At 37.8% G+C, this 15292-nt stretch overlaps 1 protein-coding gene and 1 long non-coding RNA gene across 21 annotated transcripts in view; one reads left to right on the forward strand and one right to left on the reverse strand.

Moving 5' to 3' along the window:
* Window positions 1–15292, forward strand: part of gramd1bb (GRAM domain containing 1Bb) — a 164899-nt gene that overhangs the window by 121807 nt on the left and 27800 nt on the right. For 14 of the 20 annotated variants that reach the window (XM_082182178.1, XM_082182174.1, XM_082182176.1 and 11 more), the window contains 2 exons: window positions 7894–8107; window positions 10448–10468. In XM_082182178.1, the coding sequence (XP_082038304.1) occupies window positions 7894–8107; window positions 10448–10468 (235 nt within the window). Of the gene's footprint in view, window positions 1–5797; window positions 5966–7893; window positions 8108–10447; window positions 10469–15292 lie in introns of all 20 variants that reach the window. The other 6 variants (XM_082182183.1, XM_082182168.1, XM_082182170.1 and 3 more) reach the window with 2 other exon arrangements.
* The window catches only part of LOC309507863, a 469488-nt gene that overhangs the window by 16607 nt on the left and 437589 nt on the right, over window positions 1–15292 (reverse strand). The window lies entirely within an intron of this gene.

A 15292-nucleotide genomic window follows, 5' to 3' on the forward strand; every position in this document is an offset into this window, starting at 1 on the left:
AATTTCAAGATGTTAAAGAAAAACAGATAGATAAAATAAAATACAGGAAATAGAAAAGTAAATAAAATACAATTAAGTGTGCGTCTCAAACCAATTAATTTCTTTAAACACTTTTGTTTAAAACTTCTTAGGTTTCACATATTTCAGTGGTTCTTTTGGAAAATAAAAGAAACAAAATAAAATTTAGAATATAATCAATTCAAGCTAAACTCCTAATCTGATTCCCTTTGAAATTCTTCTCTTATCTTCTAATTTTTCAAAACAAAATAAAAGAATGGACAAAAAAAACAATTACCTTTGATCAAGCAACACAAAATAAACCAAATAATGAATAAATTCACATTTAAATTCTTTTTTTCAGGAATTTAACCTTTCAATTTCGACATGAGTTGAATGCAGTCTCGGAAGTTATGGCTGAAATGGGTAATGACAATGATTTTGTCCGTTTCTCCTCGTGAATGAAATTCCTCCCAGTAACAGTGAAAAGTGTGAGAGCTGTTAGTTCAATTTCCTACCATATCGCATCAGCCATGACTCAAGATCTTGATCGGATTCGGATAGTGTTAAACCGCTTGCTAGAACGGCATCACGAACACACACTTTCTCTCGTCTCACAATGTCCATTGTTCTTAACTGTTCTAAACTGCTTTTTCACACTGAGAGATCACTATTGTTGTATGACACTCCAAATTCTCCTGGCTGGCTCTCGCCTTTATAACTATAAAGTGCAAAAAAACATTTTTGTAAGTACAGTCTTATCCTAGCCTGGCTAACGTCAGACCTCTTTCTCATTGAGACGTGGTCTGGGAACCACGTTCATTTTCTTGTATTTGAGGCGTGGTTTACGAATGCCTAGAGCCGTTTATTGGGCGCTACGAATGTCTATCAAATGCGCCTGTACGTAGCTCATAGCCAATCGTTTCAATTATACCAGATGACGTATGTAGAGCGACAGAAATTCGATGAGGAAGATGACGAAATAAACTTGCGTTCTAAACTACTTAGAACACTATCTAAGGCTGCATCGAAAGGTCACTTCGCGTCTGATGCCATGTTGGATCCATAGATATAAACAAACTGCTTCGGTGTGTCGCATAGACGTCGTCATCGTCTTGCTGCTCCCTCCCCGTTCTGTGATTGGTTCCCTTTTTGAGGGGAAAATCTGGTCCATGGTGTCCAGGCTGCCTAGCAGCGTGAACAAAAACCCAGGCTAGTCTTATCCAGTAATCAAGAAAGACTGGAAAAAGCATGGCAATTTAATTGGTTAAAAGTAGCCTGATTTAGTTGTACAAAACTGTCCTACTACAGCTTCAAAGTAAAAAGATACTTACCATTTAATAGGATATTACCATTACCATGATGTTAACGTTCTAAACATTTGTAAATGAATGAATAAACTAATTAATTGAAATGTTTTTGTTGGAGAGTGTGTTAAGTTGCATGAGGAAAGAAGATAATGTGAGCTGTAAAATTTAGCACCGTACTCTGAATATTGCAAAACGCCCCTGTTGCCATAGCAACATTAACACAGCAGAACTGTCATGTCATGCTCGCACAAACACGTAAACCACATATTGTGCACCTGAGAATCTGATTGTTTTTGGATGTTTCCAGCGGACACGGACCTGACATCTTTGATAACATCATCAAAGCACATTTCCACGCTGCACGCCTGCGTTTGTTATCTAACATTCCGCCATCTCTCTCTTTCTCCTCATCCCTCTCTCCTTCCCTGTGGAGTGCAACCACTTCCAAACTTGGCCAGTCCTGCGCTGACTGTTTCCATGGAAACATATTCACTTGTGGCAGGCTACAGTGAAGGAAAAGAGCTGGTGCTGTGAAGTGAGTGTGTGTGTGTGTGTGCGCGTCATTCCCATTATTTAGGAGGGTCTGCCCTCTCCGCTTGACTGCGTCTCACACAAACACAAATTCATCCTCCTTCACACATTTAGCTTTTAATGTGGGATAGAACGAACCACTGTGAAATGATCTGATTGGTGAATAGATGCAAGAAAGAAAAGGAGGAGGTGTGAAGTTTGAACCAGTATTATTATTATTTTTTAATTGTAAAAATGCAGAAAGTTTTCTTATAGAGTTAAGGTGTTGGTTAAAGATGTAACTAGCTGTCAGTGTCATGTTAGTTGAGATATTGTTATACTATATACCAGTGAGGTTCATTCTCGTGTTACGCAGCACATTTGAGTTTCCACAAGAAGTTTGTTCTCACGTGTAAAGCAAGTACGGTTGAGCTTCTGTTTATGTTCACTGATCAATGTGAATAAAAAAGCCTAAATTAAATCTGTTCATCATAAAGCGATCGAGTCTCGTCAGAAAATTTGGACTAAATCGCTCAATCCATATGGATTCGTTTTATGATCTCTTTATGAACTTTTTGAAGTGTCAAAGTGGAAGTTAATGGAGGGACAAAAAGCTCCCAGATTGTATTAAGGCGAGACACGGCAGGATTTTTCATGCAGTGGTCAGTTTTGAGATTGTGGGCTAGTTTACTCCTTCAATATGTGTTCTGTCAAGCTGCTATAAAGAAGATGTTGAAAATATACATTAAGAAGTTTATTTTATTACATTTTGTTTACTAGCAGCAGTAATTTTCTCCCGAATTTTCCGAGAAGTTAGCATCCCAACGTGACATGCCGAGTTCCCGTCTGTTTACTGAAGTCTTGTCATGACCGGTTTCGTTGTAAAGCTCCGAGTGTCCTGCACAACGCTATGTAACCCAAATATGGGCATTTCCTTTCTATCAGTAACCAATCGTGGGGGATTTAAAGCTAATGACGAAATCTCATTTAGAGCTATTTAAATCTTTAAATGCCGTTTTCTCGAAATGAGTTTTTTGTCATTCTCCAGTAGAAACATCTCAGCCTGTGTAGCACATGTGTACACCACACTCTCCAGTTATACACTTAGCAGTATCCTGAAGATATTTTCAGAGGGATTTGTTAATAAATCATTCATGGCCTGATTTATGTGACATTTTAATCAAAAAAAGATGGCGAAAATCGATTTGTTTAAGGCTATGGACAGTATATTTTTATTTACTAGGTAATGAAAGCATATATCCTGATATTCCTCTTGTGTGTAAACAAAATGAAAAAATTATTTTGCTCCTGGCTTTATCATATGTTCAGATCTATCTACCGAAAATGTATGCAAAATCGTGCATATTTAATGAGATAATGCCTAATTTGCATAATTAAACATACAAATTTCAAAAACTTGTAATATGTTTTTTTTATATACTTGTGTAAGTAATCAACTGAGAAAGTTGCATGGTGATATCTATTATTTAAAAATGTTGCCCTATTCACCTGTAGTGTCTCGCCTTAAAAGATCTTCATTTGTCTTCTAAAAATGAATAAAATATCTTGAGGGTTTGGAACGACATGAGGGTGAGTAAATAATGACATCATTTTCATTTTTGGGTGAACTAACCCTTCTAACCCTAACCCTAACCCTAACTTGCAAATGTAATAATTTGACAAGGAAAGTAAAAAAAAAAAAAAAACCTTTGTGCTCATATATTAATTTTAAAAAGTGTGGAGATGAATTATTCCTCTCTATGTGGTTCCTGGCATGAGAAATCATTGAAAGCAGTGATTAGCTGTGTTACACTAGATTGCTAGACTGAAGCTAGGATTAGCATGCGTCTTTAGGAGAGCACCTGACGGATATCTCTGCTGATCACTGTGATCAGTCCACACACACACACACACACACACACACACACTCCGCACACTCTCTCAAGGCCTCGCTGAAACTGTAGAATAGCGTAGTGACCTCGTTTTACAGTTGTGATTGGCTAGTAGTGACGTCAGATGTTGCATAACACCCTATAATGTGACCAGGTTGCTCCCGTTCGAAGCTGGAGAGAGTCGAGCATCCACAGAGACAAGCCAGCAAGTTTTGTGATATATTTACATAAGGGTTTGAACTAGTGTGTGTGTGCATGTGGAGTTGTGTTTGTGTTCATTTGATAAGTGTGTGCATCTATAGTGACTTTTTTACATCTGTGGTGTTTATAGGTGGACTTGTGTTGGTCAGTGGCATTTGTGTGGGGATTTTAAGTTTAGTGGTGTTTAAAGTAGCTCATTTTTGTCTGTCATTTGAGTTGTTTAGGTCAAATACAATGTATAATATTTTATAATATTATTATATAACATAATATACTGTATTAAAATAATGTTAATATACTGTATATGATAATACATGTATTAATAGTATAATATTTTATTATTTATTTATTTAATATTATTAATTTATTTTATTTTGATAAAAATAACTCTGTTTTACTTAAGATATGTAATTATTGTATTTTTATCTATACATTTGTATTTGAATTAGGGTTATTATTGTTAACTAAAGCTAAAACCATAAAAACATTTCCATTACTTTAAATAAAATAAATATTAACTGAAATAAACTAAAATATATAAAACTTAAACTTATTTCATTTCAGCTGGTTGACAAGGCAACATTTAATTTAATTTAAATTGAAGTACAAAATAGATAAACTCAAGAAAACTAAAAAATGTAAATAAATTAAACCTGAACTGAAGTCTGGCGTAATGATGCTAAAAGTTCAGCTTTATGTCACAGGAATAAATTACATTTTTACATTTATTAAAATAGAAAATTTTTAATTGTAGTAATATTTCAAAATATTACTGTTTTTACTGTATTTTTTGTTAAATAAATGCAGCATTGGTGAGCAGAAGACACTTCTTTTAAAAACATTAAAACATTTAAATGTTCCCAACTTTTATTTAAAAATAAATAGTAACAAAAAAAAAGTAACAAACTAAAATGAAAAAAGAAAAATTAAATCTAATTCAAAATATGAACAAAACCATAACAGTATATCAATGCTACTAAAATAAGCAGTATTTTCTTTGCAAAAAGTGTAAATAGTGCTTATGCGATTTATACTTCCTGCAATAGTGGTGTACTATATGCACATTAGTATATTGTAGTAAATTATGAAACAGTATGCAGCAATCACATATTCAGTGGATATGGTTATATTTATTTATTCATTTTTTTTGTCCATTTATTTATAAATGGATGTTGCCGTATTGGGACTTGTTCCTATGCCTAAAGCCCTCCCCTACCCCTACCCCTACCCCTACCCCTACCCCTAACCCTAACCACACTGAACCTGCTGATCAGTAAAGGTGTCAATGTCATGTTGTACTGTAACCGTGCACTGGACATAATCTTTATTTGGAGAGAAATTACCTCATAATAATTACAATAATCCTGCTTCTTTTTCACAAGCAAGCCAAAGAGTGCATGTTTGGCATGTGACATGCTAGGATAAGCCTAAAATGTTTATGTGGTTTTCATTGGTAATTTTGATGGCGTTTGGAGGTTGTCTTTCCAAGAAATCAAGTGACAACATAATCTTTCTAAGTTTTAAGTTCTTGATATTTGCTCCTTTTCTCATTTCCAGTGTTCTCATAGTTGATTCATCATAGTTGGGTAAACTTCTATAATGGTGAACGGATATAACTACAACAGATATAATTGTTGTGCTTCCATTTGTTCGAATAACAAAAGAAAAAATCTATGATAGTGTTTCCATGACTTTCCAAAATAGAAAAAATATATATATATTAAATATGCCGTCATTCCCCAGCCGTATGTTCATAAAATGAACACTTCTTATTTTTTATGGAATATTGCATTTATTATAAATGATTTATCCGTGCACATCATTATTTATTTTTTATTTATGTGCCTCGTAATCTTTAATCAAAATAACTTCTCCTCCCTCTTGCAGCGACATCTTGTCAGGGATGGGTGAAGGGATGAGGCGAGGACTCAAGAATGCAGATATGGGCTTTTTATTAATCAAAAAAAATAAAACAAATCAAACAAAAACTACCGCATGGGGGAAAGCATGACTGGCTGGACTAGGCAGGACAAGGCAGGAAACAACAGGGAGCAGGTAAACATGATACGCACATATGACAACCATCCGGCCCAGGACTGCAAACACTGAGAGAATGAAAAGAGAGAGCAAACTAAGCAGGGAACGAGGGAGGACAAGTAGGACAAATGAAGCTATAATCAGGTAACAAGAAGAGCGGGGTTAAGATTATAGACAGGAGAGCACATAGAAACACGTGCGCGCACGTGACCGAAGAAAAACACACGCGTGTTACACAGAACACAACAACCCACGCGGACAGAAGCCGGCCCGAGTGAACTTGAAAACACACGCTCACACAACGAGACCAGGGGTCTCATTTATAAAACTGTGCGTAGGAACCTTACTAAAAGTGTACGTGCGCCCGAAAGCCAAAAATGGCGTACGCAAAAAAATATTCAGACTTATAAAACCGTTCGTACGCCAGAACCTGCGCAGAATTCACTTTATAAATCCCAGTCAGCGGAAGATTGTGCGCACATGCTTCTCCACCCCGAAATAACCATATATGGAGCTTACAACGCCTAGTTTTACTATGCAGATCCTCATCTGCATATCATTTGCATATGATTATTCATCCACGTGATAACATAAATCAAATAGTGTAAAATACATTTCAGAGAAAGTTTCTCTCAATCTTTTCCTCTGGCCGAATTGTATTTTTAATTGATTTATATTTTTAATGGAAACAGATAGGCCTTGGGCATTATTTGCACGAAACTATTTTCTCAGACAATCTGGTATTATCATGATAAGCAATTATCTTTGTGGTTAAAACATTACAACACGTACAGCACGCCACAGGAAAAGTGTTCAGAAGCATCGCATCCACAACAAATATTTCTATTGCTTGAATTTGAATATAAAAAATGTTGTAACTTCTCTGTAATGATTTCATGTTTAAGTGTTCAACTCCATTAATTTGAATGGCATATTTAATCTAAATGTTTATATCAGAAGTAAAACATAGTTTAAATCATTATTTTATTTATTTAAACTGTTATTTGCGTCAGTTTCACTAAACGGCCCGACGCGCTCGCTGGCGCGGACATTTAAGAAGGGATGGATATTTGCTTCAAGTGACAGGCTTGGTGTGTGAAATTATATTTGTATTATCTTTCTGTATATGTTTAATTTTCTTTAGATTTTCTGTCTAAAAGTGACCAAAAAGACACTTAACTCCAGCTCACCATCGGTGTCGGCAAACTGCTCCATCTCCAAAACTCCAAAGGGTTCGTACGCATGGGTCAGAGTTTGCGTGCAGGTGCGCAAATTTTCCCGTCAAGTTTGTTTTTATAAATCACAACTTACGCGTCGGAAGTGGCGTACGGCTCTTTCAGGGCCTGTTTTGTGCGTACGCAACGGTTATAAATGAGGCCCCTGAACGATGCTCATTCGCTCAAACACAGAGCATGAATGCCTGAGTCCCGACACAGAACCGAAACCAAACTAGACCGAAGTGACGGGATCTGGACACCATTCTCCACACATACACACACACACACATACAAAAACAAAAACAGTAAACAGGAGAGTGTACGGCCCGAGCGAACTCGTAAACACACACGCTCATAATGACGAGACAGTCTGAGTGTCAGGGCTCTGTCACCAAACAAGAGTAAACCACACCGAAGTGACAGAACCCTGACACATCTCTTCTCTGGCAATCCACAACCATCCAATCAATCCCCAAGGAAATGTAGTCCCGCCCTGCTTTTTTTCTTGTTCGAGAAGCCATTTCACTCTTCACAACAGGGAAGAAAAGTCTATCGCAACTTCCATTTCATGCCGACTTGAAGTAGTTTTCTGTAATTTAATGCCTAGGAAATTCCACACAAAGTACAGTATTATAAATGTTTTTTTTAGATTTACATTGTTAATAACTGTGTAAATGTGTCATGACAGTCTGTGAAAAGTGTCCATTGTGGTGTTCTGTGTGTCTCCAGCACTGCCAGTAACTCTAACCGGAGTTCCCCTGCTTGCTCTCCGGTTCTGCGGAAGCGCTGCCGCTCTCCCACTCTGCAGAACGTCGAGACGGATAACATGGTGGAGAAAGGCTCTGAGCAGTCCGACACCTCCAGGTCCCCGTCCACCCCTGAGCAACTGGTCACGCGCACCTTCTCGGGACAGTCCACACGCAGCGGGACCAAGAACTCCAAGGTAAGACCTTCTCACTCTGCAACATCACCTCCAGTGGAAACCTGTATGGTGAATCTGAGGCACTTATGAAGATGTTGAACGGCCTTGTCTGAGATCCGGGGTCCCACCCGCTACATCACCTCTTGCTGTCCAATCATAGCATGTGTCAAGACGCATAGACTCTGATTTGGCAGATTTTCTATTACTAAGCATCTTTTGGCCATTGTTAAAGCACCGCTGCTTTTAGGCCTTGTGTCCACCAAAGCGTTTTTTCACGCGGCTGGCGTGTTTTTTCAATTGTTTTCAATGGGAGCGCCGCGTTTTTAAAACGCCATGAGCGTAACGAGGCGCTGAGCGTCTTTTTCACGCTAAAGCGCTGAGCGTTCAGCGTTTTTTACAGGTCGCCGAGAGTTGAAGAATGTTCAACTTTGGGTAAAACGCAGCGCTCATCACTGTCAACCCAACCGTCCAATCACAGTGGAAGAGGGGCGGGACTAATACCACACTGACCAACCGCCACATTCTGCTTGTACAACGTCAACAGACGACAACAACTAGCATAATAACAGAACAAAATAATTTAAAACAAGAGCCAGAGAAAATACGTTACATTGTAGCAACATTTTAATATAGAATCAACACAGAAACAAAAAATATGTGTCAAATGAGATACTAGTAACACTTTCGCGGATATTCCGTATCATAACAAGCAAAGCGTCTCAACTGAAAAAAACGCAACGCTGGCAAAACGCTCTCAAGCGCCCATAGCTAGGCCTTTACAGCAGAGACTAGTGGACACATGGCTTTGGTGGACACACGGCCTTACAGTCTTCTATTACCCAACCCATACTTTTTTCATCATTTTACAACAAAGTGTGCTATGCAGGAATACTGAATTGCTGTAAATTCTTTTACATATTTATTTTCACATTGCAATTGTTTTGTTCAAAGGTGACTTTAGTTTAAACGAGTCTATCTCAGACAGGAAAGCACTCCTCCTGTGTTCTGTGAACATGTGAAGTCAGGAAAGGGTGAAGTACCAATGAAAACATGTTCAATCAAGACCAAACCGAGTATCACCCACGCACACAAATACAGAACCTCAAATCACAATCCGAAGGCTCATTCTCAGGAAACTGTGCCATTTATTATAGAAAATGGTAGGACAATATTATGTTTTGTCATTTCTTTTGAAAAACACTTTTTTTCTGCCCACCAAGACTGCATGTCATTAAAAACAGTAATATTGTGAAATATTATTACTTTTTAAAATAGCTGTTTTCTATGTAATATATTTTCAAATGTAATTGTAATTATTCCTGTGATCAAAGCTGAATTTTCAGCATCATTACTCCAGTCTTCAGTGTCACATGATCCTTCAGAAATCATCATAATATGATAATTTACTGCTCAAGAAACCTCTCTTTTTATGTTGAAATCAGTTGTGCTGCTTCATGGTTTTGCAAACCATGATAAAAAAAAGAATAATAATTCAGGACTCATTGATTAATAAAAAGAACAGCATTTATTTGTAATACAATTTTTTTGTAACTTTATAAATGTCTTTACTGTCACTTTTGATTAAATGAATGCATCCTTGCTGTATACAAATACTATCTATATATATATATATATATATATATTACATTATTGTTATATAGAAAATACTAAACAAAAAAAAAATATTTGGCATGTAAATTAAATATTGTAAAATCTATCAAATAATGTGACTAAGTTAAACAAGCATTCTTTAGTTAGGCCCCTGCTGGTAGATATGTATAACTACACCATATGTTTCCACAAAGCATCTTTCTCAAACTGTCCTGTTTTCTGTTCTGAAAGCTTATGGATAGATTTACATTATAAACCTCCTTGATGGAGACACACACAACACTGTCAATTGACATCTTTTTCTGAGAATGACCCGGAGATATTTGTTAATATATTTTTCAGAACCGCTAATAGACTGGGCGAAACAACAGATGATTTGTTGATGCAGCTCTTTCTATGTCTATGTTCCTATGCAAAACATCTCAAAAAACACATTCACATGTGGGAATGAATGGATGCATGAATGGAGAGATGATTATGTGAAATGATTTGTAAAATGCAGAGTAACTCGCATCATCATTCTGTCTCATTTCAGCTGTTACAGTCGCTTGTTCTTCCTGATTTCTTTGATTTTGTCACTCACTGCCATTTTTTTTTGTTGGTTTTTTTTTCTAGAGTTCAATACTTTTGCTGATGTCATATAAAATGTCTTTGATCTAAACTTGACTATCATGTTCTTCTCGCTGTTTGTGGTTGTTCTGATTTGTGTTCCGTTTTCTGATTTCTGTTTTTCTCCTCGATGCATGCTAGTCTCACAAGCGACTTTCCAAAGTAAGCATTTCTCTCTTCTGTTCTGTATTCACTCAGTCTCTCGCCCTTGTTTACACCCGCTGTGTCTGCATACCTCCTCCAGTGATCTGTTTCTCTGTTATTGATTTGTCTTGTCTGACTCTGCTTGTTTGTGTGAATGCAAGTGTGTGTCCAAGTGTTTGTTTAAACAAATACCATCCGCTTTCCTGTCGGCAGCCGTATGTGTCACCTGTGATTCTTTTCTTCTGCATTATAGTTCGATAATCGGTTAAAGAGATAAAGTATTTGACTCAGGCCTGCACAATAATGGTTAAAATATTGTTATTGTTTAATTGTTCTCATTTGATAAATTTATGTGGTTTCACTTTATTTTAAGGTGACGTTGTTACAGTGTAATTTTAATTAAGTACATGTACTTGTATAGGGTTTGGTTTAGGGTTAGTTACTTGTAATTGTGCAACATTTACCGTTATTGCTTTAGTAAGTAAGATGTGTAACTATGTCACCTTAAAATTTGGTGTTACCATTTCCTTTTACATTTCATCAGAATTAATGCAATTTAACATAAGCACAAATCAAGAGAACGTCAAATCATACGCATGGTTTATTTCACCTCATCTAGTTTATTTATCATGTACATTAATACATTATGTACATTTTGAAAACTGGTAAACCCTTAAGAGTGTTCTCACACAAAAAACACTGAAACTGTGAAATTCCTAACATTAATTCCAATAATTCCAGATTATGTGAACATTTTTCTAATAAAACAACAAAAAATACTTTTTATCATAACATAGAGGTTGCATAAGTGTATTCATTCCACAACCACAATCTCAAACAAATGTGATCCTGGATCACAAAACCAGTCACAAGTCGCACTGGTATATTTGTGGCAATAGCCAACAATACATTGTATGGGTCAAAATTATCGATTTTTCTTTTATGCCAAAAATCATTAGGCTATTAAGTAAAGATCATGTTCCATATAAATATATGTTCCTGTAAATATATAAAACATTTGTTTTTGTGAGTGAATGCAGCACAATCGCGAACATAAATGTAGAACTTTAAAGGTGATTTTCTCAATGTTTTGATTTTTTTTTGTTTCAGTTTCTAGATTTTAAAATAGTTGTATCTTGGACAAATATTGTCCTATCCTAACAAACTATGCATCAATGGAAAGCTTATTTATTCAAGCTTTCAGTTGATGTATAAATCTCAATTTCAAAAAATTGACCCATGTGATTGGTTTTGTGGTCCAGGGTCACAAATAATCGCACATGTATGGATTTATTCAACGTGATCTCATTAGTATTCGTAGGTACATTTACTTACGTTTCTATAGACAATGAAACGCACAATATTGGCATATCAACAGCACTAAAACGTAATTTATATATGTATGAACAACTTTACAGATGTACAAATTTGTATGAATCCCTGTTGACGGTGATTAATATATTGATTTTATTATATTCAATTGTCATATCAATGACACAACAAGGATTACAAAATGTTAAACAAGGATTACAAAATGTTAAACAAGACTACACTTAAAAACCTTTAAAGGAACCGTATGTAAGAAATGTATTTCAATGAATCATAAAATGGCCCTGATATGTCACTAGACATTAAGAAATCATGTTCATTTCAAATACTTATATCACTGACAACAGTAGTCCGGCCAGGATATTGTCATTTAAAAGTGAAGTTGCAGCCCTCAACTGATGTTGATGTTGTCATGTTGTGTTTTGGTCTGATGCTCCACCCTCCACCTATCTACCAATCACAAAGTCAGTAGTGTTTCGGCATCCGGGTTGCCAGCTCTGCTCTAGTTACCACAGCTGCAGCTACAAACGTGTCGGATAAAAAATGTCTAACGTTACGAAACCTAAAAGACCTCGTTATGAATCCGAAATATGTCGTGACAAAGTCCGAAAAAAAACCTTACTGTGTAGGACTCGTCACTTGCCATTGGAAGCTCCTTGTAGCAGCCGACGCTCCTGCTGGATCCTGCAGCCTATCTGGCCACCTCGAGTCAGGGGGGAGGGGGAGGGGATACACCGCTCTACAGTCATTTGAAAGTGATTGCAGTACCAGTTTTGGCCACAATCTTACATATGGTTCCTTTAAATGAATAACATTTCTGTAATCGTTTAACCATTATTTAGTTTGCTGTGGAACACAGATGGCATTTTCTCATTATTGCCTGTGACTGACATCAGAACCATAAAATATGCCAAAAATGCAACATAAATTCACAAAAGTAGTAAATTTTATTTGTGCGCTGTAATCCATAACTTTAGAATCCATGTGATCGTGAACAGACCCAGGTTCAGGTTCCGGTGGTTCCGGTGGTTCCCGCGTAGCCTAAACAACTGAAGAAGAATATTTATGTGTAGATCTATCAGTCCTGTCCACAATGTTTCTTCCAGCTGATTCACACACACACACACACACAAACATATTTGTCCTGCGTCCTGCCGGCGACGGTAAAATGTTCGCACAACGAGGACGTTCATTTGGCGATTTTGAACTAGCCTTGAGTATAGTTGTTGCTGCAGGGAGTAATGCCATATTAATAAAAGTATAGTGGCAACGATATGCGTCTGTTCATTCATTCTTGTCAAAGTTACCCGGCGCATTGACAACACGCTGACGTCAGACGCACGTCCGTTACAAACCAATCAGTGTCAAGATGCAGCCCACAGAGGTGATGACGACAGGACGCAAGTATGTCATGTAAAGTTTGTTAGTGCGCTCGCATAATTGCAATGAGAAACCAAACCAAAACCAACCAAATGTATACAATGAATCAAAACATGAACTTTGGTTCGGACCTTGGTGCGGACTTTTAGGTTGTGAAAACGCCCTAATTCTCAGCAATTAACATCTAAAATTCTGCTCTGTTCCTCACACAAAATGAGTATATCCCGCCAACACATCGTCATCTGAAATACTTTTGGTACCGCTTTTGAAATGTTTGCAATAAATAAATTGTGATTACATTTGTCTGCCTGTTATGTTTTTCTTTATAACTCTACATGACTTTAAAGAAATGGTTCTTAGCATCTTAAAATAATGCTATAGTGTGTCACGGGTGGCTACAGTGATCGCACGACGAAGGAGAATAAAACAGAAAACTTTTATTAAAACTTAAACTAATAGCACTCAGGAGAGCACAGATCTCACGAGACCCAATGAAGAAACTAAGAGCTTAAATACAGATTACGTTTCGGCGCCATCTTCTGGCGAGACGCAGGAATTCATTCGGCATGACCCTCACAGTGCATTATAGGTATTCTCTAGCCGCTGAGCTTACATCGGTTGTGCAATCATCGAATGAGTGCATTCGGTAACGTTCGGACAGCACAACAAATGGCTGTCCCCTCAAATACTGCCCTATTTAAGAGTATAGGGGAAAATTTTAGACACAGCCTGTAAAATCGAAACCAAATCTGACTATACTTGTTATACAGTGGGGAGAACAAGTATTTGATACACTGCCGATTTTGCAGGTTACAAAGCATGTAGAGGTCTGTAATTTTTATCATAGGTATACTTCAAAAATCCTGAAAATCACATTGTATGATTTTTAAATAATTAATTTGCATTTTATTGCATGACATAAGTATTTGATCACCTACCAACCAGTAAGAATTCCGGCTCTCACAGACCTGTTAGTTTTTCTTTAAGAAGCCCTCCTGTTCTCCACTCAGTACCTGTATTAACTGCACCTGTTTGAACTCGTTACCTGTATAAAAGACACCTGTCCACACACTCAATCAAACAGACTCCAACCTCTCCACAGTGGCCAAGACCAGAGAGCTGTGTAAGGACATCAGGGATAAAATTGTAGACCTGCACAAGGCTGGGATGGGCTACAGGACAATAGGCAAGCAGCTTGGTGAGAAGGCAACAACTGTTGGCGCAATTATTAGAAAATGGAAGAAGTTCAAGATGACGGTCAATCTCCCTCGGTCTGGGGCACCATGCAAGATCTCACCTCGTGGGGCATCAATGATCATGAGGAAGGTGAGGGATCAGCCCAGAACTACACGGCAGGACCTGGTCAATGACCTGAAGAGAGCTGGGACCACAGTCTCAAAGAAAACCATTAGTAACACACTACGCCATCATGGATTAAAATCCTGCAGCGCACGCAAGGTCCCCCTGCTCAAGCCAGCGCATGTCCAGGCCCGTCTGAAGTTTGTCAATGACCATCTAGATGATCCAGAGGAGGAATGGGAGAAGGTCATGTGGTCTGATGAGACAAAAATAGAGCTTTTTGGTCTAAACTCCACTCACCGTGTTTGGAGAAAGAAGATGGATGAGTACAACCCCAAGAACACCATCCCAACCGTGAAGCATGGAGGTGGAAACATCATTGTTTGGGGATGCTTTTCTGCAAAGGGGACAGGACGACTGCACCGTATTGAGGGGAGGATGGATGGGGCCATGTATCGCGAGATCTTGGCCAACAACCTCCTTCCCTCAGTAAGAGCATTGAAGATGGGTCGTGGCTGGGTCTTCCAGCATGACAACGACCCGAAACACACAGCCAGGGCAACTAAGGAGTGGCTCCGTAAGAAGCATCTCAAGGTCCTGAAGTGGCCTAGCCAGTCTCCAGACCTGAACCCAATAGAAAATCTCTGGAGGGAGCTGAAAGTCCGTATTGCCCAGCGACAGCCCCGAAACCTGAAGGATCTGGAGAAGGTCTGTATGGAGGAGTGGGCCAGAATCCCTGCTGCAGTGTGTGCAAACCTGGTCAAGAACTACAGGAAACGTATGATCTCTGTAATTGCAAACAAAAGTTTCTGAACCAAATATTAAGTTCTGCTT

This window comes from Leuciscus leuciscus (genome assembly GCF_965113295.1).
Source record: "Leuciscus leuciscus genome assembly, chromosome: 10".
Lineage (NCBI taxonomy): Eukaryota > Metazoa > Chordata > Actinopteri > Cypriniformes > Leuciscidae > Leuciscus > Leuciscus leuciscus.